Source organism: Amia ocellicauda, chromosome 2, assembly GCF_036373705.1.
Source record: "Amia ocellicauda isolate fAmiCal2 chromosome 2, fAmiCal2.hap1, whole genome shotgun sequence".
NCBI lineage: Eukaryota > Metazoa > Chordata > Actinopteri > Amiiformes > Amiidae > Amia > Amia ocellicauda.
This window is the reverse complement of record NC_089851.1, coordinates 29,561,009-29,586,201: the sequence shown is the minus strand read 5'-3', so window position 1 is coordinate 29,586,201 and position 25,193 is coordinate 29,561,009. Positions and strand designations below refer to the sequence as shown.

Here is a 25,193-nt window from a genome sequence, read left to right as displayed (position 1 = left end):
TCCCTCACAACAGCACAAATTTGCAAAACGGGTGTTGTCTCAAGCACACCTGATGCAACTAATCAAGGGCTTCATTAGTTGCACCAGGTTTGCTTGAGCTAGAACACATGAAATACCTGAACTGGCTAGGGGTTTGTTGAGTGTCATGTTAGAAATATCAAATATCAAAGTCAAAAGAATGGTCCAAAAAGTTAAGAGAGTTAAGGAACAGGATACAAAAAGATAGCAAAGGCACTGAATGTTCCTAGAGACAGCGTTGGAAGCATAGTTCGTAAGTTCAAAGTAAAAGGAACAGTGGTTACACTACCTGGATGGGGCATAAAAATGAAGCTATCAATGGCTGCAACCAGATGGCTGAGAAGGCAGGTTGTGAAAAACCCTCAAGTGACTGTAAAAGTCCTGCAGAAAGAGTTGGTGGCAACAGGCACTGAGGTTTCAGTGAGCACAGTAAGGCGCGTACTAAACGCAGAAGGTTTCCGTGCCAGAACTCCAAGACGTACACCACTACTGACCCAAAAGCACAAGAAATGTCGGCTCCAATATGCTCAAAATCATATAAATAAGCCACAGACGTTTTGGGATTCTGTTCTGTGGAGCGATTAAACAAAACTGGAACTTTTCGCCACGATGGATCAGCGGTATGTCTGGAGGAAGAAGAATGAAGCAAACGCTGAAAAGAACACAGTTAAGCATGGTGGTGGTTCGGTGATGCTCTGGGACTGCTTTGCATCCTCTGGCACTGGAAACCTGCAACGTGTGGAAGGCAAGATGGATTAATTGAAGTATCAGGAAATCCTAGGAGAAAACACCATACCGTCTGTGAGGAAGCTCAAGCTTGGGTGTCATTGGACCTTCCAACAGGACAGTGATCTCAAGCATACCTCAAATTCCACCAAAGCTTGGTTGCAGAAGCAGTCCTGGAAGATTCTACAGTGGCCATCACAGTCACCTGACCCCATATAAAAGCTCTGGTGGGATTTGAAGAAGGCGGTTGCAGCACGTAAACTGGAGGCCATTGCTCATGAGGAATGGGCTAAGATTCCTCAGGAACACTGCCAGAAGCTGGTGTCTGGCTATGCATCTCGTTTGCGGCAGGTCATAACAGCAAAAGGGTGCTCTACTAAGTACTGAAGATGCTTTCCATGAAGGGGTTGAATAATTTTGAGACTGGAGAAGTCATTATAAGTTGCATTTTCAGTTGAATTTGGGGAAACCACTTGAAGCATTGTTGTCGTTGTGTTGAGCTATTTCAATTGTTTTTGTTTGATTTGTTCATTGCAACCAGCTGACAGTCTGCATTTTGACAATAAACCTGATTTGCAATGGGGGTTGAATAATTTTGCTCACAACTGTATATAGGTGCTGTATAGTGTAATCAATGAGCCAATTTCCCAATCCATGTGGTGTGCATGTACGTCATACTCAATGTATTAAAGAAAGTAACATGAATTGTGTTGCATAAAAGACAAAGAATGTATAGATGCATTTGTTTAGTTTTTGAAGTGCAGTAGAATAGTCTTAATCTATAGTAGAGTTTAATTTTAAACCCTTTAAAGTTCAATTCTATGTACGGCATAGCTTTTTTTTTTTTTTTTTTTGGCTCTCAAATTAATTATTTGCAACAGCTTTCCTTCAAAGAGCTGGCTAAAAGTTGAATCTGCCTTTCTGCACTACTTACTGTCCTCTCCTTGTATCTGACATCTCTTTTTGCACCAGATAACTTTCCCCAGATGGCTCATCAGAAGCGCTTCATTGAGCGGAAATACAGGCAAGAGCTAAAAGAAATGAGACGAGAGAGAGAGAGGCAGGAAAAGGAGTCTGATGAGACTGAGGAGAGCAGAAAGTAAAAAGTGCCCTGGAAGTGTGCAAGTTCCCGGGATTCATGAACTACAGCCAGCACCGGGACAATTCAAAGCATGTGTGTCCAGACAAAAGGGAAGCTGTGGAACACATTCAGAGGAGTAGGTGGAGGCTCGATCCAGCAAATGCTGCAACGTTTGTTATCATTCTGTTTTTTACTATTTTATTGTAGTTTGTTTTAATCAGTGAGTTTTTGTCTTGTTATTTTCCAGTGTTGTGTTTTTAGTGTCGGTACTTAATTAGTATTTTAAATTATGTTCTTTCTAAATACTCACTTGCATAATAAATCTTAGTCTTGAAGTCTTTTACTCTTTTTTTCTTTCTATCCCTTGAACTTATTTTCTGTACTGAAGATAAACATGTGCTCCTTCCTGAGAGTAAATATTAGCCATTTTGTGCCACCTTTTCAATTTATTTTTATTATTAATGATTTATAAAGTCTTAGATGTGCATAGTGGCCTGTATAGCAAAAGAAAACTGAACACAAATACAGAACTGTTACTATACTCTTAGTGCTGTTTTTTTGCAAAGGTTAACTGAAAAATAAAGCACACACAATGGAAATAAAACACCAAAGACATGTCAACCTTAACCATAGGAAGTGTCACTGAAATTGTTTTTGCTATGATGTTGTAATAGTATTGCTATTAATTCTAAAAACGGTAATAACAGAAAACCTACTTGATATTTATTACAAGAATGTCACTTGAATTTAAAGTGTGTTAAAGGGATATGAACACATAAGGTACACATAAGTTGAAATAATGCTTGTTAGTCACCTTTGTGATTTATACATAGCAGATTTTAAAAATACTTTGTTGTAATGTACTTTTAATAAAGAAATAATGCATGCTATTCTTACCTGGTAAGATATTGAAAAGGAAACCATTCTACCATCTTGCTAGAAACAATTGTTTCTGGTTGACATTAGCAAATGTTTGGGACCTCCATAGTTAAATTTGTCAATTAAAAGTAATTAAGATTACAGGTATACATTAGAAGCTCTTTGAAATTGGCCAGATTGAAATAAGGCAACTGTAGAAGTGCTATACTTTTGAAGGAAATATTGTAAGACTGTTACTCTCTACCATCATGCTAGCGTGAAAATGACTGATTGTGATATGATGGGTATTCATGAATAAATTAACAAGTTTGCCAGTACCTGAATCCAATGTTCATAAATTCATACATGTAAAAAAAGTAATTGCATTGATTTAAAAAAAAAAAGAAAAACAATCCAGACACACAATTAAAATTATTTTTACTGTTTAAAGGGATTTTATTTTTAACAGCCAGCTTTCATTTAATATTTCCATCTGCTTTAGAATGATCAAACTCTTTCCTCCTGTTCTCTCTCTACACACACTCCCTGGGCCCCCTCATTGCATCCCATGGTTTCTCTTACCATGTTTGTGCAGATGATGCCCAGATCTTCCAGTCATTTTTATCTTTTGACCCCCTCATCCCCTCCTGGATGCACTCGCACCACCTCAAGCTCAACCTCTCCAAATCTCATCTCCTCTCTTCCTTCTTGCCTTTTACTGATATCTCCATCTCAATCCCCTTGGAATCTATGACACTCCCACTCTTCTTCCACTAAGAACCTAGGAGTCACCCTTGATCCTGAACTCTCCTATTCTCAACTCGTCTCCACACTAACACACACTTGCAGATTCTTCCTGATCAACATACGCCAAATCCACCCCTTCCTCGCAAACTACTCGACTCAGCTGCTCGTCCAGACCCTGGTTCTCTCCCGCCAACTCCTGCAACTCCCTCCTGGCCAACCTGCCTGCATCCCACCCACTCCAGCTCATCCAGAACTCTGCTGCTCATCTAGTCCACTACTCCACACCCTTCACCAGCTCCCGATCTGGCTAGCATCCAGTTCAAGACTTTGATTTTAACCTACCGTTGTCTCGACTAGACTACACTATACCTTCAGACTCATCTCTCCTTACACTCCCTCCAGACCTCTCCGGTCCTCCTGCGTCAGAAGACTATCTTTTCCCCTTTACGCCCCTTCCTCCAGAGCTGCTCCGTTCAACCTTGGCCCCTCAGTGGTAGAATGACCTTCCCACTGAAGTCAGGACCGCAGAGTCCCTGACTACCTTGTGACGATTACTCAAGACACATTCATTCATTGTACTTCTGCACTTTTGTAATTCCCAAATTGTACTTTGTATTGATTATATAAATACACTTTTATAATGCTAAAATTTTATTTTGTATTGGTAATGCTTGTGTAAATTGTAGTTTGGCCTGGATAAGAGCATCTTCCAAGACATATATAATTAAATAATGCATTCTAAATACATACAGACCTGCTAATGACTACTATAACATGTGATGTGTAGATAATATTATCAATTAAATTAATATGATCTGCTAAAAATCTGTTATCTATTGCATATCCACACACTGTTATGAACGGGTAAAGAGTTTATTTGATTAAATTACTATTAATTTTCTCTAAAATGCAACCATCTGCCTCACATCTGTTTTTTTCTCAAACCATTTTAAAATGGGTTTGCCTCCATTCAAATCTGATTTCCAGCCAAAAGATCTTAATTATAGATTATTTCTAATTAGACCATGCTGTATCTGCAAAATGATCTACAGATCATGATTGTGTGCCCAGACTGGATACAGCAATTACCTTTTCTTATTATTAAATGTAAACACATATAATTGGCAATGCCAGTGGATAACAGAATTTGGTTCCATGTTGATCAAAAAAGTGAAACACATTTTCTTAAAAAGATTTAATGCTGTTTATTTTAATCATCGTGAACTCTTCATAAATACATCATGAGTTATATGGTCCAGTTTCTTTTGTTTGTTTGTTTGTTTTTTCCACTTTGAAGCTAACATGAAAAGAGTAACATTGCATGTTATCATTTTTGTCTTTCTTAAAAAAAAAGTTTTATATAAATATTTGGTAGAAAATATCACATTATACAAAGCAAATAAATGGATGAGCATATGTTATTGTCCTGTGAAAGCACTGCACAAAACCTCTCATTTAATTGAACTATGACAAAAAATATTCTGAAGTAACAGAAATGTCACTCAAATGTGGAAGAATAACAAATGGGCCAGCCACATCAACATAATCGAAGATAACATTTATACATTTAATATTTTTTTTCTTTTTTCTTTTTTTTCTTTTTTCTTCCAAGACCATTTCAGTATATTTTTCAGTACAAATGCTCTAACATGAAAGGTCGGTCTTCCCTGGGTTCTCACTGCAACTTACATAGTTCAATCCTTTATTTTCCCATTTTAAAACCATACTAAGTCTTAAAGGCAATTATAATCTAATTAAAATTAGGCTTATATAATAATTTTAGTATTTATTTTTAGGTAAACTATATCGATAGGAGAAATACAATATATTTTTCTTTAAATCTCAGTTGCTTTCTTTAACTCAAGATATTAAAGTACACAAAGTGTCCAGAAGTGTCAATTTTTAATTAGATAAAAATATGAGAGAGAAATTAGTTTTTTTTATTTATCTGTGTACATCTAAACTTGAAAACAGTGAATGTGTTAGCAGGAATAAACCCTTTGCTGTAAGTAGTCTTATATCCCCTTATGATACCATTTGTTAAAGCAATAGGAGGGAGGAAGCTAATAACCAAAATGCAAAATAGGACTTCAAGTGAAAAAGAACAGTCATAACCTGCATACAAACATTTCAAACATACAAGTAGAACATTTGTGCCATTTTAAGATTGTCTAAGCTACCCTCAAAATCAACAAGCAAATCAAAAGGTAAACATTTGAGGAAAAAGTATTAGTGACAAAATTATACTTTACATTTTAATTGGGTATTATTTTAATGTTAATTTTCTTGAAAGATTTCGTTTTAAGGTAAAACTATGAGTTATTGAAAACAATGTTACATGCAGAATATTTGTTGGGTGTTTGTAAATAAGTGACTTAAGTAAAATATTGGACTTCACAAATCTGTCTGTGGCCTGTGTGATGAAATTTTATTTCATAGATTGTTTTTATATATATTTTTTTCTTAAGTATCAATAATTTGGCGTGTGTCTATGTATCCTTTTATTATTACAGTACATTGGTGGTTCTGTCTTGCATGTCTCTTGTTAATACTGCATTTTTTTTACAGCCTTACTTATCAAGCAATCTCTCCATCCATCAAAAGATAAAATCTCTGAACCTGCACAGTGCCGTTCGTGTGACCTACTTAGAGCAGGATATTATTTACAACAGTGCTGGAATATGTATTCTTCCCAGTGACATTCCAGGTGAAGCTGAAGATTTCATTAGGATTTCAGACAAGGTTTGCTTCATGGCATGTATGTGTAGATCAGGCATATTAGTAAAACCCTGAGAGAAGCTGCACAGGATGACACAATCTGAGCTGTGTACACAAAACAAAACTACAATGGATGTGACAGTAATTGTCTACTATGAAACACAGAACTACAGATAGAATAAAATATGTACTAAAAGGAGTCTGTTTAATGGGCCACTGTAATGTGTGTCATGAGCCTATTTTAAATGTTATGTTTTCATTCCCCACAACAAACAATTCATAGTGCCATTCCCACTTGTCTATAAAATATTTGAGTTCATTCTTTTTTTAAACTTTCACTGCACAAGAAGTTTGGTCCTGGCTTTCATCTTCATGATTCATACACAAAGATACTTTGAGATTATAACTTTAAAATATGAATACAAGTTGTTAAAATGTCTATCAGCATGGCTACTGTGGGGCAATGCCACAACAAAGCCTATGTTTGTAACGGGTATAGTTTTATTTGTGGATCAGAATTACTTTGAACAAATCTTATAGTACAGCATACTGTACTTAAGGTACAGTGAACGTAAGCTAAGACCGGCCTTGCAATATGCAAAGAAATCCAAGAAACGGTAAATCTGAAGAAAGGTGAAAAATATGAAAATATCGGCGTCTTTTTTTCCCACTCGTGTGGCTAGACAGCTTAAGAAATAAGGAAAATATTTATATTCAGGGCCAGTTTCAACCCAGCACAGCATCTTGGAGAGAAGTCCATCCATCTTGAAATGCTACTCTGGTGAACCACAGACTGACACATATTGCATCAACTTACTACTTGGAATTACCAAGGACTGGACGATGAGATATAAAGGGCACTTTGTAGATCAGTGGCTGCATTATTGTTCTTGCTGTTTAAGAGCCACATGTGCCAGTATAGTTTAGTTTTTTTTTCTTATTTGTTTGTATCTTTGTTTTCTTTTTAATTTTCTCAGCCTGTCTCGAGCTCAAGTTAGGAATCTCTGTCGCTGTCCTCACCCCCGTACATGTCTGCCAGCTTCTTAAATCGGGGCCCCCACTCACTGAGGTAATTGTAGTCTTGGTCTCCCTCTGTGGTTGCAGACTCCAGTGAACTAAGAGATTCGGCTATGGACCCGTTGCCTTCGTAAGCATAGGTCGCCAGAGAGTCATAGGGGGGTGCAGTTGGATCCGTGTCGTTTTCTTGCAGCCTTTGGTTTATGAAGTCTCTGACATCGGCATTATCCCGTGAAGGTGCTGTCCGTCGAGAAGGGAATAGGGAATCGGGAATGATATCCCTGCGCTGCTTGTTATCCTCAATGGCTTCAGGATTTCGCAGTGTGCCAATATCAAAGGCCTGGGTGTCTTCCTCTCCACCTCCTTCGTCATTGTAGCTGACAACGTTGTCTCTGACATCCTCTTTGGAGATGATCAGAGGCTCCTTTTTCTTCTGCCTCCTGAGGGCCGCAAACAGCACCACTATGACTGGGAACAAAGGAGACGTAATGTTAGCGTGGATTCTCATGCCCAGCATCTCTCACTGTTATGTTCCAAGGAACCTCACATTAGCTACTGCTGAAACATCTTGACGAACAATACTGTGCAAGAAATACAGATACAATTCCACCCAAATATGTTCAGTGGAATTATTTTCAGATTGATGAACTGATATGATACAGAAAAACTGAGGTGACACATAGTTACAGACATGTACTGCACACACACAAACATCAGCACTACAGTGGAGCCACATACACACACAATTGACAGTTCCTGTGTAAAAAAGGGTCCGATGGAGAACAGAGAAAGTACTCACTGAGAAGAATAATGATGCAGAGCAGGATGGCCACTAAAGCGCCAGTACTGAGGCCTGCAGGCAGCATCAGCGCCTCAGCGTTGCAGGACTGCATGTTGCCCTCTCGGTCGCAGGTGCACACGCGTATTGTCAGGGTGCTTGTCATACTCTGAATGGGGTATTCCCCGTCAGATATCACCACCGGCAAAAGGTAGGTGCTCCTTTCCAGTCGACTAAACCCACTTCGCCTTGTCAGGATCCCAGCTGTGTTGTCTGAAAGTAAAATATTAAACAGTAAACACTTGAATAAATAGAGTGGATTTATTATGGCATGCAGATTCTTTTTAACACTAAGGGGTCTTGCTTTTCACAGCCTGGCTGGTTAGAGCTGTAGGGAAATTCTTAGATAAGGACACAAAAAATGGATGTAACCAAATCTTGCATCTTACCTAAGTAAAAAATGTCTCATAAATAATAACAGCGAATCAAAAGCATGCACTCGAATGTAAAACTATGTATTATTTATTTTGTCAATATAGATCTGAGTTTTGGACTTAAAACAGATATCCCCATATTAAAATCACTGGAGAGGAATTGTACATCTAATGCAGAAACATGGTCCAGTTTTCCCACAACACATCTTTATTTAATTTTCTTATTTCATTTGATTAGGTGTCATAAACATTTCATCTCTGTGTCAAAGCTGCTCATTGTAATATGTATGTGTTAGGGCTGGGACAAGAATAATCTCCAGACAAATGCATAGTTTTAAATTGAATTCAACACGTATAACTGATACATTCAATTTTGAAAGAAATTATCAGGAAAGTAATGAAGGGAAAACAGCATAGACTTTAGATAACCTGGAAGAGACGGATAGTTATGCAAATGTAGATACCATGAGAGTTGGCATTAAATAAATAAAGAGCAGTTCAGTTTATTTGAATAGGTCTCCTGTGTTTTTAATCATCAATAACAATAATGTTCTTTATTTTTTACAGTTTTGTTCCACAATGTCCTGGGATTTTTTGTCAGAAAAAAACGAAATCTATATAAAACATACAGGCAATGAAAACATGAGAAAATTCAGCAAAGAAAAAGACAAGTCTGAAAATGAAGGGGGTTATTCATCAAAGCTTTGCACCAGTGTTACAGCAGTGAAAAGAGTTAACACTCTGACTTTGTGCAAATGGAAATCTCACATCACATTCATCAAATCAGTCGTGCCATATTTAATGCTCTGCAATTCTGTGTAGCCAAAGCTTGTGTTCTGCCACCGTGTGTGTGTGTGTGTGTGTGTGTGTGTAATGTCTAATATCTAGCGCATAACATTGGCAGAAGTGCAATTAAAGCCAGTGCTAATACTGTAATGAGATCTATAAACTCATGTATAGACTCCCCCCAAAACAGCTGCATAGTTCTGAAATGCAAGTGCTATTCAGGCAAACATAAAATCCTAGTGGTGTGAGTGTTTGCACGTAACATTACAGTTGTTGCAATAGACTTATTTATATGAGGCAGGGATCGGGTTTCCCCCTTGTCTGATGAACAGAGGAGGAGGAGAAGGATAAGGGAAAGGATATTTGGGGTTAGTATCATCCTGTTTGATCTTGCCCAAGAGTAGAAAATCAGTAGATATCATCCTAGGAGCAATGTTGTTCATCAGCTGAGAGATTACATCCGACCTGACTTTTTCACAGTAATACAACACAACTGCAAGAGCTACTGGGGCAAAATCATATTTCAACACTGCCTGTATAAAGGAGTCATGTGAGGTGGCTGCATTTCCTAATGCGCTTGGCGTTATTGATTGTTCTCATGTGACATTAACACTACTTGCTTAAAAGAGAAAATTTTCAGAAACAAGAAAGCATCTCATTCTATCTGTTGGTTTTATATGATGCTAACAATAACATCACAAATGCTGTGGCCTCTTATCTTGCTGTAGCCTTTTAGGTAATTTCAAATGCAGCACTGTCAGCGTAAATGCAAATCTCTCCATCCAACAAATCGCACTTACGCAAGATACATACAAATATTAGTAGCTAAGCTTGGTGTTATATGACAAACACACTAGAAAGAACCATAGTAGAGCAATGCAGTCATTTGTATGTTGCTGGTACCCTAAAATAAACAGCACACATTCAGAATAAGGTTATAAAACTATAACATTATTTAAAACAAATTAAACTTATTCAAATAAGCTATTAGGCACAATTGCTTGATTGAAGTTCTAGAAACCTTTGGCTGATAATTGCAGTAATAATGTACAGAGTGCATCCATTTTACATTTATTTTAAACCCCCACTCGAAAAATAAATAAATAAACAACTGCATTTACCCAGTAAACATATTAATTAAGGAAAAGCAGCACCACCAGTTCTGCCCAATGCCCTGAGCCTGGAATCAGTGTCTCTAAGAGGCAGTTATTATATTGGTAGCTGTTGCATTATACAATCTGTCCTGATAAAATGAGCCAGGGGTGGTTTTTTAATCTTCTTCTCCTAGTGGTCTGTTTTTTATAGGCTGTAGCATTAATACTATTGGCCAGCACCAACACAGGCCTTCTCAGTTAGGGGTCACCCACAGTCATAGAAGTGTTCAGTTCTGTTAGACGTCTGTTATCCTAGATGGCTTTTAAATTGTTATTGACATTGTGCATTACTCTGATATTTTCCTGGCAGCGCAAAGCCTCCATACCATAATGTGCTGCCAGGTTGCTTCTGTTAAGAGTGGCATCCTTAGCACTGCGGGGAGCCTGTGGCCCACCGTGCATTGCATTACCTGGGAGGTCCTCGCTTTCTGTTGTTTATATATACAATTTGCATATTCTAATTGTGTCAAACACATAAAAGAAAGGAATAAAAAACAAAACAAAAGGATAGTTCATAGAGAACATGTATGTTACCATTTTGATAAAAGGCTGTGTAAAGGAAATGTGTCTTTTTACTGATCAGACACAAACGGCACAAAAGCAGGTCTGTAGAGCCCTTATGCATATGCAAATGCCATATAAAGAAATTATCTGCAGTTACAAGTACAGCATTGGTCATTTATTTAATCAGTATTATTTACTGTTAAGGCTGCTGCAGGGCCATGTCTCTGGGGCTGGGACTTCAGATATTGAAATCCTTATTGTAAATACATGCATTATTTCTATCTGTGTCTCTACAAATTACAAATAAAACCTATAAGTAATTATACATTTAAAATATTCTTACTTTTTGTAGCAGTATCAGCAGGGTTAGCTTCTTTCTCAGCATATATGAGGTTTTGTATTCCCTTCCCTTCTGTTTCTATAGGGTTGTGTCCAACAAATGTTGGGACCATTCCCAGATGCATCAATTCCCCCCATCAATGAATTGCTTCTTGATTTTCTTGCTGAGCATCAAGACATTAAAGCCCTTCGCAAGGTAGGTCAAAATAACAGTAGACAGTTCAACTCTTCAACTAGAATGGGTATTGTTTGACTAAGAGCTAATGTTTATTTAAAATTAAACTTGTAATTAATACTGTACTAATTTAGTACATAATACTGAAAAATAAAATTCCATATTTTTGTTTTACTTTCAATAAAAAAATACACATTTGTATAATTAATACTGCTTTAACTGTGGAACAGGATTTGAAACTTGGATTTACCAGTTTTATTTTAAAAGCTGTATTTAATAATAATGAAAAAAAAATTTTGTGTGTTTTGGCTACTGTTCTGACATTTTTTCTATTTTTAAATATAGCTTCCTTTCCTCAAGAATCAGATTATGGTGTTCATAGCCAGGGTGAGTCTCATCTCTATTTCTTCCTCTCAGTTCTGTACTCAAATTGATCCAGTACAGCAGACCGTAGTGGGACCGTGCTTTCTTGCCCAGCTGAGATTTGTGGAGTAAACAAAAAAAGCTTCCTTTACAATTTATTTCAATGTGCATTTCAGTTTTTCTGTGCTAGTTGGAGTAGTATTAATATCCTTTCTATTAACATTAGCTCAGTAACAAATGTAAATTAAATAGCCATGCAATCACAAAGCATTTTCTATTTTTATGCTATAACAATATCTGCTGTCATTTACATTTTAGTATCCAATTAGCATATAAAAATGTAAAATGATTTCCATAATTATTATAAATACCAAAACATAATAAATAACTGCAGTTGTGTCTTCACTATACAATGAGATCTAGAAGCCCAAATCAAAACATTTCCTAGTCACTAATGTAATTAATAAACACAGAGTAATTATTTCCACATAGAAAATAAAGTCCCCATAGTTACAGATTGTCATTTGACATTAGTGATGGGTCAAAGATTTGACTAGCATCTAGGCCTTAGTAAGACTTAGGAAATCTAATAATAGCTCATTATAAATTGCCTGATGTGATAGATTTGGTTGTTTCCGTTTCAACACACCTTCACAATCTAACAAAGTTACACTTTCATTGACAGTCTCCTCAACACTGCTGCTTGTTTGAGACAGTTTCAGGTGCAACACTGTCACTGACACTGTGACACAGCCTCACTCTGACACAGCCTCACTCTGACACAGCCTCACTCTGACACAGCCTCACTCTGGCTCGGCCTCACTCTGACACGGCCTCACTCTGGCTCGGCCTCACTCTGGCTCAGACACTGCTTTCCTGCCCACTGGCAAACCACTAATACATTGGAGACTCCCCCCAAAAGATTTCAATAGCCAACCTTGTGGTCAATTTACATTTTAAGTGACATGGACGTTGCGTTGCTCCAGTACATAGATGTTTCCTCTTGACTATTTTGTGTTCTATATTCTTCCATAATATCTACCCCACTTTTACCCAGCATACACAGAGGGGTTAACAGTTCCCTTTTTGTGTCAGAACAAGTTTCAGTTCAGTTCAGCAAGTTTCAGGTCTCCAACAATATTGCTTTTTATGCATTATATTATTGTAAACTGTGAAGATCACTGTTTGAGGGTGTTGTATTAAATTTTCCAGATGTTTAACAATAATTGGTTTCACGTAAAAACAAAAGGATCAAGATGGTACATTTATTTAATGTACAATTTATTTGTAAAGGGTTTTGAAACTTAATCACAACTATATAGTTGAATTAACTAAGCATACAGATATATAAATATATATAATGATACATGATATAGATCAATTATAAATTCTTTATCAATAATGTTGTTTTAATATGTTGACATCAACATATATAATTTGATTCTTTCAATGTGAATAGACTGTATTAGTATGTGTTGACAGCAACCTAAAATTCTTCAGCAATCAGTTTTAATTACATTTCTATCCGTATACTTTTAACAACATGAAACCCTTGTTTTCTTAGCTTTTATCCCCTATTTATGTTTGGAAAATTATGTCAACATCTAAGCAGCACTGTTGGAAAACAAGGAGCTAATGTAAAGTCAAAATATTTACATGACTTCTCTGAATGGCATATGACAGCAAGTTTAAGTACTAAGATATTCATTTCCTATTACAAGAGGTGTAGAATATTCAGGGCAAGTGAAAAGGAGCTATTTCATTTCAGACAGCAGTTCGTATTTCTGCTTACCTCTGTTATCTCGCACTGTGAAGTTAGCGTTGACAGAGGCATCTGGTGACAAACTGAAGAAGAATTTGTGCCCGCCAATAGGTTCATCAGCATCCACTGCACTCACTGTTTGTATTCGCTAAGATAAATGAAAATATATTTTGAGTATACACACACACACACACACACACATTATACATACGTCTTCCACAATCAAACTGTGATAGCGCTTATTGTTATACTTGTAGCTTATTAAAATCATAAGGGTCTTTAAGAACATACTTACTAAAGACTAATGGGTAATACTTTAGAATAGGTCTCCCTAATTACAATGTATTAACATAGTAGATGCTCAGTAACTACATGTTAGTTACTCATAAGAACAGTGTATTTATGCATTTGTTAACATGTACTTAATGTGTAAAAATGATTAACCGTATATGTAAGTACACATTTGTCTGGTAGGATGCCGTTGGAGCTATACTGGGCATGGCCCACTTTTACACATTAAGTACATGTTAATAAATGCATAATTACACTATTATTATGAGTAACTATTATTATGAGTAAAACATGCTTCAAGAGACTACTCTGCTGAAACCAGCTTTATTTTTATTTTTCAACATTTTAGTTATTATAGTGGGTTGTGTTTAGTATGAAATAACTAGAGGATCCTTGCTGACAAGCTATCAGTAAATATTTGCCTCAGTTTAAATGGATGGTCTGTTTAGTATGCAGCATACTTGTGTCCAGTCAGGTCTAAAGCCAACAAAGAATGCCAGTTCACAAGAGCTTTCCACTGCTGTCACGTGAGCAACACAATGGGAAGACATTATGTCTGTGAAACTCTCAAAAGGGTCATGTAAGCAGCGCCAGTTCAGCTGGGCTGTTACCAAAATTCTTCTTTTTCGACCATGTCCTCAAAGACATATATCTTCTGAATCAACTAAAGGTGTTGCCACCACATTCACTGTATTTAGAAATCCTAAGTGCTGGAAGAAGAAAACTTTATTAAATGTATCTGTCCGTGTTCAAGAATGACTGGGTCAGATAGCAACCCTAATAGAGAATTACACATATTAGTGGACATGCCTGCCCACTATGAAAAAATCCCAGAGAGGAAAAGAAACTAGTTAGAGATAATATGTGTAAGAAATACTGTACAGTTTAAGAACCATATTACTGTCATGCTAATTCTTGTTACATATCACGGCTTTTATGTTTCATTCTGAGTGTGATTAGTTATCACTGACGTGTGAATTCAGACTGTGACTCTGCAAATCTTGTCTTTATCTAATAGTGACACCAGAATGTCATATGTTTTAAGAGAGTCACTTAATTCTGACTTATATGGGACATCCATTCACGGGAACTGTTATGTTTCCTGATGGTATATACATGAGGTATTTATGCTGTGTGACTTGCCATCTGTTCCAGAAATTGGATGGAGGTAAAATAAAAGAAATCAATCTAATCTTAATCCTCAAAAATGTGTTATTATTATTTCAAATGTATAGAGTCTGTGCCAGTTTGTTTTTTAATACTCTCCATAATGTGGTGTATCTGTAGTGCATTGGTTGTCACTTTGGATAAAGGTGTCTGCTGAATAACAATAATATAATCTCATAATAATAATAACAATAATCTATATAACAATGCCTCTTAAGCAACTTTACCTGCCCAGCCTTCGCATTTTCACAGACAAATGTCTCATAGAAAGTAGCAAATGTTGGTGCATTGTCATTGATATCCAACACCCGGATGAAAATTGGGACATGACTGGTCAGTCTGGGGTTGTCTGTTAAAAAGACAATAGTAATCCACAATAGTTCAGTTTCAATTCATAGACAACCATTTGCAAAAATCACACACCCATCTTTTTGTGAAATTTAAATAAATGAAAAAAAAAAATAAACTGTTCTCAACATCTGCAGGAAATAGCAGGTAAATAATTAACATTCTAAGGAGAAGAATTTGTTGAAGATCACAGTTTCCATAATATGTGCAAGTATTCTATTTAAGACAGCACACTGCATTAATAAATAATCAACATTTCACATTTTGTGTTTAATTGAAGTTGCTGCCAAACATTTTTCATTAAGTGTTTTACAGGTACTTTGCTGGAGAGACCCTATAAGAGAACATAATTTACAGTGATCTTGCAAATGCAATTTAACTTTTCAAAGGCTTATAGTATTTTATCGCAAAATATTATTTTACGGTTTTCTGCTTTGAACTGCCTTTGTGAAGATACACTGTGAAGATACTCCGATTGAGTAAAATAATATGATAACACTAATATCTGCTGAAATGTTCAATGCAGTATGAAACAAATACAGTCCTCATTCGAGAATTATGGCTTTAAAGATTCCTTACTTAATTCTGTTGCAATCACCGAGATGTTATGCCATGCAGATTCTTCCCGGTCAAGGTGTTTTTGAGTAAAGATTGTTCCATTTCCAGAATGGATGTTAAACATTCTATCCAAGTCTGTGCGTCGATCAATGGAATATCTGAAAATAAAAATAAAACAAATACAAACATTTGAACCAGAGAGATCAGACAACAGCAAGTCAATATATAAAAATTACTCTAAATTAAATTAAATTAAATTGATTTTGGTCTTCAATCTGGTTTAAAATATATTTATGTTTGTATTGAATGTTTTCTTGCTATTAGTAAACATTAACTTTATAGTCATGGTAAATAATATATATTTAAATATATGTAATATGTAATTTGTTTTCTGCAAATTATTTTATGTTGTTCTATTTTATTTGACTATTTGACTATTTTATTTATTGACTAAAGGAGTCTTTCATTTGTAATTATTGTTACAAATAATTGGAAAAAAATACATTTCAACTGGCAACTTTTCAAAACAAATGTGTTTATTTACTGCCTACATTATTTTCTAAAGCGCCAGAACTGATTGACAACCCAAATGACTTGGCATTGTCAAAATGGAATCCCTGTTGTGCTGCGTTCATTATTCTCAATTACTCTGTTATGATCTCCAGCGGAATCAATTTTAGTTTTTATTGTTTTTACATCCCTAAACTACTTGCAATACGCAATGCATTAAAAAAGGAAGATGAAGTAGGATTTTTCTTCTTTATTTTTTCTGTCATGGTTAATTATTGTTTATCCCCTTGAGACAGGTACTTGGTCACTTGCCGCTTGCCTTTTCATTTATGATTATAAACTTTGTGCCACTATAGCAAATTTCATTGTTTTAAAGCACACGAACAACATGGCTTTACACAGTTTTTCATGGTGAGTGTAATATTTCAGTTTGATTAATGAATGCAGGGGCCGCAGGAAGTCAGCAGGGACTTTTATAGAAATCCCAACCTTAGGAAACTGTAGTTCAGATGCAGCAAGTCTCCAAGGACCTCATAGTATCTTTTAAGGACACATTTTTCTACAAGGTTCTGTATGTATATAATTCACTGTACTAGACAGTACAGTAAAAACTAAATAAATGAAATAGACATAACCATTGTTAATATTGGTATTAACCATATAAAAAAATATAATATAAAAAAAGCCAACATAAATAATAATAATAATAATAATAATAATAATAATAATAATAATAATAATAATAAGTAGAAGAAGATGAAGAATAAACACTTCTCATTCAATCTAAATGCACACAATTATCTGGCTAGCCTTTGCAATTCATATATATCTTGTATTTATGACCACAAGAAAAAAGATGTGGAGGAATTTGACACCACACATAAAACACAAGAGTAACGGGCAAACTAATCATAACATTTATCTATGCCAATAAACCTGTGTTAAATAATGGTACTTTGCTGAAAGCATAATCTCTAGCACCAACTGACCTGTCAAGTGGTCACAATCCACTTTTTTCTAGTGAACCCACCAATACACTGGTCAGTTGGAAGCAATTTGGTTTAATGGTTTTTCATCTTTAAATTTGTTTTTTGGCTCTAAGCTTCACTTTCAATATATTTTAGGGAATTGTATAACTGAAATCAAAACATGTTTTCCTTCTAGAAAGTCCTGTATCAAATCACAGTACACTTTCTTACCTGACAGCACTGTTGGTGATATCCGGGTCTGCGGCAATAACAGATCCAATGACGGTGCCTTCACTGGCATCTTCCTTAACTTCCATAATATAACTTGCCCTTTCAAAAATGGGAGGTTCATCAACATCTTCGACAGTTATTTTCATGGTTGCTGTGTCTTTAAAGGGGCCCAGGGAAAGAAATCGTGGGTCTAGGTGGGTGTTCTCCGCCTGCACTTTGAGAGTGTATATTTTCTTTCTCTCATAGTCCAAAGGCTTAAGAGAGAATAGAGCACAAAACAGATCATTAGCAACAATAATAATGATTAACAATAATTAATAAAATGGATAATATCCTACACAGGTTCTACACAGTCTGAATCATGTATTTATTTCGATATTTTTTAAATTTATTTTTAAGCACATATTTCTGGAGAAGTTTAACAGCTGATTTGTTGTTGTTTCTGGAGTTTTTGAAATGCGTTTTTCTGGATTTTTTTGTTGTTATTCTGTCTCTCACTGTTAAAATACACCTACCATTAAAATTATAGACTGATCATTTCTTTGTCAGTGGGCAAACGTACAAAATCAGCAGGGGATCAAATACTTTTTTCCCTCACTGTAGATGTATTCTTAAACAAGTGTAGATCTGTATAGTAGATTTTAACCTATCGGGGACCCATGAAAAGTGAGTCCATTGTGGGAGAAATATAAGCAGAATGATTAATTAAATTTTAACCTATATTGAGGTGTAGCTCCCAAGAGTCAGGAGGTAGATGAGTATCCCAATGGATCTGTATGATTGTCACAAGGTGAAAGCTGACAAGCAGGAAGAAGAAGTACATTGTGGCAAGAGTAACTTAAGTTTTGTGCTTCCCAGCCACCACAGATTTCTCTTGCCTGCCTAAGCAAATCCCTCCACATTTCTCCATAATCATTTACTACTTTTAAGGCTCAGTGACCAGCATAGCTCAGTGGGATAGTATTTTAAAAAGTGGTTTCAGTGCTTAAACATCACCAGCCTAAAAGAAAGCAACAGTCTGATGCGGTGTTTGATGACAGCAATTTTAAAAAATGACAAGTCCTTTAAAAAGATGAGAACATTTAATTAGAAGATTCAATGATAGAACAGAAAACCAGTCTGGTGTCACATGGACTTTGGTCCTCGCAATCAACTTGAATAATGGTGTCCCAAAGATGTGCGGAATGTCAAGATTTATTAACAACTGAAAAAGCAATTATTTTTGTTTCTACTGTATCTTGCAAGTTATTGATCCATTCATAGAAAAGGATATATTAGTTGGTAATATAACTCTCTGCTGCTCCGTCCATCTTCACCTGGTTTGGAAAACTAATGTTTGCGATATATACCCACCAATCGCAAAGAGTTGTTTTAATTTAAATGTTAAAACCAATCATGAAAGTCTACAGTATAAGTAAAATGTTATGTTCAAATTTGTGCTTTACAGATGTCCACTGTATAAATAAACAACAACAAGCAGATTTATAAAAACGTTTATTGTCAGTACATTGAAACCCATTAACTTTTTAAAACTATTTTTAGTTTTAATTTAGTATAATTATGTGCAATAAATAAAACACCAGTGTGCTGGTCTAGGGACATCTGTTTTATCATATAAAGCAGTTTGCTATCTTGACAGCATAGCATATTAAATATATAAAAACAAAACAAAAATGTCATCCATTCATTTATTTATGTATGCTGCCAATATAAAATATAATTTGGTAATAAACAAAAGAATGATGGATATCACAAATTGTTTATTTTGTTTAAGAAGCATTTTTTTTCCCTTAACTATGGAAAATGTAACAGCAGACATCTGTGACCTTTTAAGTGGCTTTTGGAAGGACAGGAAATCATAATTACCCTTTTCACAGTAATGACCCCTTCTTGGGTGTTCTTATCTGTCATGATATCAAACATGTCCAGTTCATCCCCACCGATAATGTTATAGGCAACCTCAGCATTTTTGCCAATATCAGCATCTGTAGCCTTAATCCTCCCAAATGGCGACCCAGGCTCGGTGGATTCTGGAACACTAAAATGATATGATCCTGCAGCAAGACATGAAATCCAGATTAGGACTGATGTTGAAATAACATTTCCTTTCCTTTCACAGAACGACAACATCTGACGTTCTGTTGAGGTATAACAGTTATTTACTGCACAGGAATACTTTCAGGTTTTTACAAGGTCTTAGGATAACAGGTATTGCATGACAATATGAAAAAGGACAACATTCATTTGTCCTGCTTTCTCTTGGCAAGACAAAAATAGCATAACAGCAATCCAATAGGCTTTATCACAAGAATATTGACACACTCTGTAGTCACCTATTTGGACTAAGTTTTTATCTTGTAACAGAGACTTTGTATTATATATCAGCAGTTGCTTTAACTGTACAAGTAATCTGCTTGTAATGTATTAATTATTCTCCAAATCATGGTGAGACAGAACCCCTTGTAAATAAGCACGTCTCAAGCAATTGTAAATGATGTCAAAAAGACAGAAGCGACAAAGACAGCCCCGCTAAAATAAAAACCAAACTGGTATACCGAAAGCTGTGATGGCACTGAAGAAATAACTGAAATATGTTTACACATGTCAGGATGTGGACATTGAAAAGAAAAAGAGGGTGACATTATTTAAAACAGTAGTAGCAGCATGTATAATGCTGCTGATGTATACTATTTTATTTTGTTTTGGAACCTTGCTGCTTGCACTTTAAAAGCACTGTGAAAAATATTTCCACTGTGTCCTTGAAAATAATGGAAAACTGGAAAGAAATGCTGCTTTATTTGCACCTCCATGTTCCCCCCTGTTATTATAGAGGAAAAACAGAATGACATAAGTAATCTGTCAATCTGATTCAGCAGCTTTTGCAATTTGCTTTAAGAGAAAAAAGCTAGATGTAATGCGTGCACACTCTTGCACTTATACACACACACGCAGACGCTCACGCACACACACAAACACACAGAGAGCTAAAACCCAAAGACTCTACTCTTTTCATTTAATAAGGATTACCGGACTGATCTGATGCACTTTACGGGACCTGCAGCACCATCATAAGGTTCTGCATTTAATTACTTGCTACCTTCAAAAGACACCAGAGCATAATAACAGCCCATCCCTGTGCACACTGCTTTGCCGTCCTCAATAATCCGCAGTTGTTTTGAAATTGACACCAGATGAAGGTTGCCAGGTCCCACCTTTCCCATATTATAAGGTTCTCAAAGGGCGTTTTCAGACTCAAGCTTACCCTGAGGGAATCGGGGGGGATTGTCATTCACATCCGTGAGGGTGATATTGACTGTGGTGGTCCCCGATAATCCACCCATCTGGCCTGCCATGTCCTTGGCCTGAATGAGAACTTGATAATTCTCCCGAATCTCTCTGTTCATGCTGGGAAGGGCTGTCCTAATAATGCCTAGGGAAAAGACAGACAGAGAGATTGTTTTGGTCTTTAAATTACATATGCAACTGATCTGAAGAGCTGCATGTCACCAGTTTGTGAGATCTCACACATATGTACACATATTTAATTAAACTACTTCCTTTTGAACACATATTTCCAGCCATGGACTCTGTGTACTCAGAAAGGACATTTGTAATTAAGTTTGAATTACAAATCACCTGGACACACATACAATGAATGTGTTTTCCATTTCTATAAATATGATCAGAAAGGCACATGATACAGTCTATTGCACTGAGCACATTGGGGAAAACTGAAATTTGAAATACATTTATTTTTAAGACTTGTAGGCCAAGTATACTTTTAGAGAAAAATAAGAATTCATGCATCCCTCTCAAAAAAACATGAACCAAATAATGCGGACTGAGAGATGTCAGTAACTGTTGCCAGGGTCCCCTGCAAAGACCCAGAGGCAAGAAAATGCAGAGTGGATAATAATTTCACCACTGCAGGGATAGCATTGCTTCTCTGAGTGGCAGGCTCCAGGTCATCTCTTAGTTAGACCATCCAGTATCTCAATAACTGTGTGGCTGGTTTGTCTGTACCTATATCCGATTTGTTATTTTTATCCTGTTAAGGTTACAGTGTTTTGCGAATGCTTAAACCATGCTTTCCACAGTTTAACTGATGCCATTGAAGGTGTTTCTAAGGCTGGCAGCTTTACATCTCTGTTTATTAAATGAATACATTTAATTTAATTTAATAAATACTACGCCCCATTCTCCACCCCATTTTTATGTATTTTTTGCTGAAATGCCCATAATTCAATATTAATCAATGGCTTAGCTGCAAAGACAAATTAGTTCTTTAACGCAAAAGTCATTGCGCATGTTTAGCACGTCACCCGAAATTTCCGACTTGTTTGCAACAGATTTACGATGCTTAAAACGTGCGCAATCCTGTAGTGTTTCTAGCCCCATATGTTTTATGTTGTGGCTTTAGTCTGAGTTACAGTTGTTATTTCAGATATTCAAAACTCCTTTTAAAGGTCTTATATATTTACATTTATATATGTAAATGCATGTTAACCAGAGTACTTCAATCCTGCTTCCAGTATGAGCTAAATTACATTACTGCCCTTCAACACTCTGATAGTGACTTCAAGGAGAAATAAATTCCTCTTTAAAGAAAACTGATATGTTAAAATGTATTGGAAACATGGCCAATCTCCTTGGTAACAATGAACTGGTACAGGCTGATGGACATATATGCAATACAAAACAACTGTAACTCATGAAAGAATAAAATGATCTATACCAAGGACTGGGTCTTAATTCCTATACCAAATCTACTTCTGTTCAGTAAACTAAATGGTATAGCATTTAATTATGGTCAAAAAGCACCCAAAGGAGTACTTTATAATGTACAGCCTCATCACAAGAGAAGACTACTTTATAGGGCTTAGTATTATATTTAATCAATAGTCTAAAGCAGGGGTTCCCAAACCGGTCCTGGAGGACCCCCTGTTCTTCTGGTTTTTGTTTCAACTGAAATCTTAATTACTTAATTGATTCCTTAATTGAGCTACAGTAGCAATGCATTGCTGGTCTAACCCAGTGGTTCTTGCTAGTTGTTGTTCACATTGAGTAGTAACTGCGAGTTCAGCTGGACCAAAAACAGCAGTTGGTTTCCATAACAAGGGTTATTACAAGATATTACATGTCACAGTTGAAGCTGAGTCACACAAATAATAAACCAGTGACCTGTGAAAAGTAACTAGCTTTATTGTTTTGCTTGTGTTAATGTGGAAATGCTTCTAAAAAATACATTACAAATGCATTTTGTTTTTCTATTCTTCTAAGTATAGGATTCAAACCTATTGTAACATGTTCAGATTTGAAGCTAGTTCAAATAGCATCTGAATAAATTGAACCTAAAAATTAAATAGTGACTGAAAACCAACTGACCTGTTTCTGCCTCTACTGAGAAGTAGGGTTGCCCCTGTAAAATGCTGTAGACAACTTTTGCACTGTTCCCGTAGGTTGGGTCATCTGCATCAGTCGCTGTAACTTGTACAACAGAGGTACCTGAAACGTTCAAAAAGACAGTCCATCAGAATTTTCCACTTTACATACATCCCATATGAATCTGAATCTAATTGTATTAAGTAAATGTACTAATACAATCATCATTAAATATTTCAACTTAATTTGTTCATGACTCCTATTTTATTACTTTTTCAGATTCACTGTGTACGTTTGTCACCCTTTACAATAATGGGTGACCAATTCTTATTGAATTAATGTATGAATACTACAGGAATAACACACAAATACCATATCAGTTCTGCTGTTAATCAGATTTATAGCAAGGTTAGGCTCAGGGTTCAGGATAGGGTTACAGACTAGTTTGGGGGTTAGGGCTTATTTATGTGATCAACTCAGTGGAAGAATACGAGACATTCATAATTCCTGTGGAATCCACAAATTAATAAATTAAGAATTGGTATCCATTACTTTAAATTGTTACCATATATTTTTAGTAAAATCTGCATGTTTAATCTTTTCATTTTCATGTTTTTAAATACATCTGCAATGTGACTACATTATACTTCAATTTACTGAATTCTGTCTGTTTCAAGTAAAAGAAAAACAATGCAAATTGGAATATACATGATGAACATTTCCAAGTTATATATACAGTATAAGCCATTTGAACACCCCAAAACCAATGTAAACATCATATATTATGCATTTCCTGGTGCAGTAAAACACAGAATGAAAATATTACACACATGAACTATGTTAATATAGTTTAGTGTTACATTTCTTCTTCTTTATGTTTAATGCCTGGAAAAAAAAAACAGCATTGGTCACTGCATCTGTGAGGAGTTTTCCAATTGCTCTAAACATTGGAGAGGAAAATGCAAACCATACATACCAACATAACTTATTTAAATAGGTTATTACATCAATTTTCATATCCAGAGTTATTAGGACGATGTCTTGATTTCCTGAATCAATTACTTGATCAAATGTATACCCTCTTGGGCAGTACCACCATATGATTCTGCTACAACTGTGCTCCATTTAAACCCTTTGTTCTTTTTGAAACACTGCCAAGCATGTGTGGCACCAGGTTAACTTCCACTACAAACCACAAGTTAGTGTTTATATGGTTCTGTTTATCTTCTTGCTTCTCCTGCTAGAGTACAAATCCCAGCTACATTTCTTTCAAATACATAGTTTGCTCAGGGTGGCTTTTTTTTTTTTTTTTTTTTTTTTTTTACACAACATGAAATTAATGTTTTCCTGCCATGCATATACACATTAATGTATAATTATTTTTTAATCTCTTTCCAGGCTTATATTGAGCTGTAAAAGCATTTATTTCTGCAGCAGTACATGTTTAATGTATTAAAATGATCATGGGCACTATTTAGAAGAAAAGATTAACCAGTTGCATTTGATGCAGCAATAGTGTAAATTGGAGTCTGAGGATCTAGTTTTCTTAAGCCTCATTTGCCAAAATAACTTTAGTAAACAGCTATCCACAATATCAGTCATCAGCGCAAGAACTTACCAACATCCGACATTTCTGGGACACTGGCTGTATAAATTTCCTTTGTAAACTTTGGCTCATTATCGTTGATGTCATGAATTTTAATGATGAATTCAGACTCTGGCTCCACTGGACGGCCTGTCCTCCTGTTTACAGCCTGAGCACGCAGTGTGTAGTAGGCCTTTTCTTCTCTGTCCAGCCTCTTAGTAGCATGAATATCACCAGAGTTTTCATCAATTAGAAACAAGCTACCAGCCCCATCTCCATTAAGAACGTATCTTAGACTCCCATCTTCTTTGTCTTGGTCAGAATGAAGCTGAAATAAAACAGGAACAATTTGATAAACAACTGTTTAATAAATAACCAAACAAATAAGTAAATAAACATAGAACAAATGTTTGATTTTCACAATTAACTTGTTTCCAAATAGGGAGAATTTTCAAGGAGTGTTTAGGTTTTCATTAATAAAAGATCAATTATATTTCCATCTGCTATTTTCTTAAAATCTGGTGCTTACTTTAATACTATTATACTGCATTTAAATGTAACTCAGGCAGAAGAGAGAATTTGATCAAAATTCTAATTCAATGTCCCAACATTCTTAGATTTACTGCTGTGCCAATGTCCAGTCTCTTCAGTTGCCATTTTGGTTACCTCAGTAGAAACTCACTCTGAGGAAAT

At 35.8% G+C, this 25,193-nt stretch overlaps 2 protein-coding genes across 7 annotated transcripts in view; one reads left to right on the top strand and one right to left on the bottom strand.

Moving 5' to 3' along the window:
* drosha (drosha ribonuclease III) overlaps positions 1 to 3,021 on the top strand; it is a 69,226-nt gene extending 66,205 nt beyond the window's left edge. For all 5 annotated transcript variants that reach the window (XM_066722219.1, XM_066722230.1, XM_066722240.1 and 2 more), the window contains one exon: positions 1,717 to 3,021. In XM_066722219.1, coding sequence (XP_066578316.1) covers positions 1,717 to 1,847 — 131 coding nt within the window. In that variant the 3' untranslated portion in view covers positions 1,848 to 3,021. The remainder of the gene's footprint in view (positions 1 to 1,716) is intronic.
* Positions 3,022 to 4,620: 1,599 nt separating this feature from the next.
* LOC136768179 (cadherin-10) overlaps positions 4,621 to 25,193 on the bottom strand; it is a 39,251-nt gene continuing 18,678 nt past the window's right edge. For both annotated transcript variants that reach the window (XM_066722262.1, XM_066722254.1), the window contains exons 3-12: positions 24,534 to 24,828; positions 22,919 to 23,038; positions 20,796 to 20,963; positions 19,400 to 19,587; positions 17,534 to 17,787; positions 15,846 to 15,982; positions 15,146 to 15,267; positions 13,491 to 13,608; positions 7,965 to 8,216; positions 4,621 to 7,633 (exon numbers count right to left, since the gene is read on the bottom strand). In XM_066722262.1, coding sequence (XP_066578359.1) covers positions 7,143 to 7,633; positions 7,965 to 8,216; positions 13,491 to 13,608; positions 15,146 to 15,267; positions 15,846 to 15,982; positions 17,534 to 17,787; positions 19,400 to 19,587; positions 20,796 to 20,963; positions 22,919 to 23,038; positions 24,534 to 24,828 — 2,145 coding nt within the window. In that variant the 3' untranslated portion in view covers positions 4,621 to 7,142. The remainder of the gene's footprint in view (positions 7,634 to 7,964; positions 8,217 to 13,490; positions 13,609 to 15,145; positions 15,268 to 15,845; positions 15,983 to 17,533; positions 17,788 to 19,399; positions 19,588 to 20,795; positions 20,964 to 22,918; positions 23,039 to 24,533; positions 24,829 to 25,193) is intronic.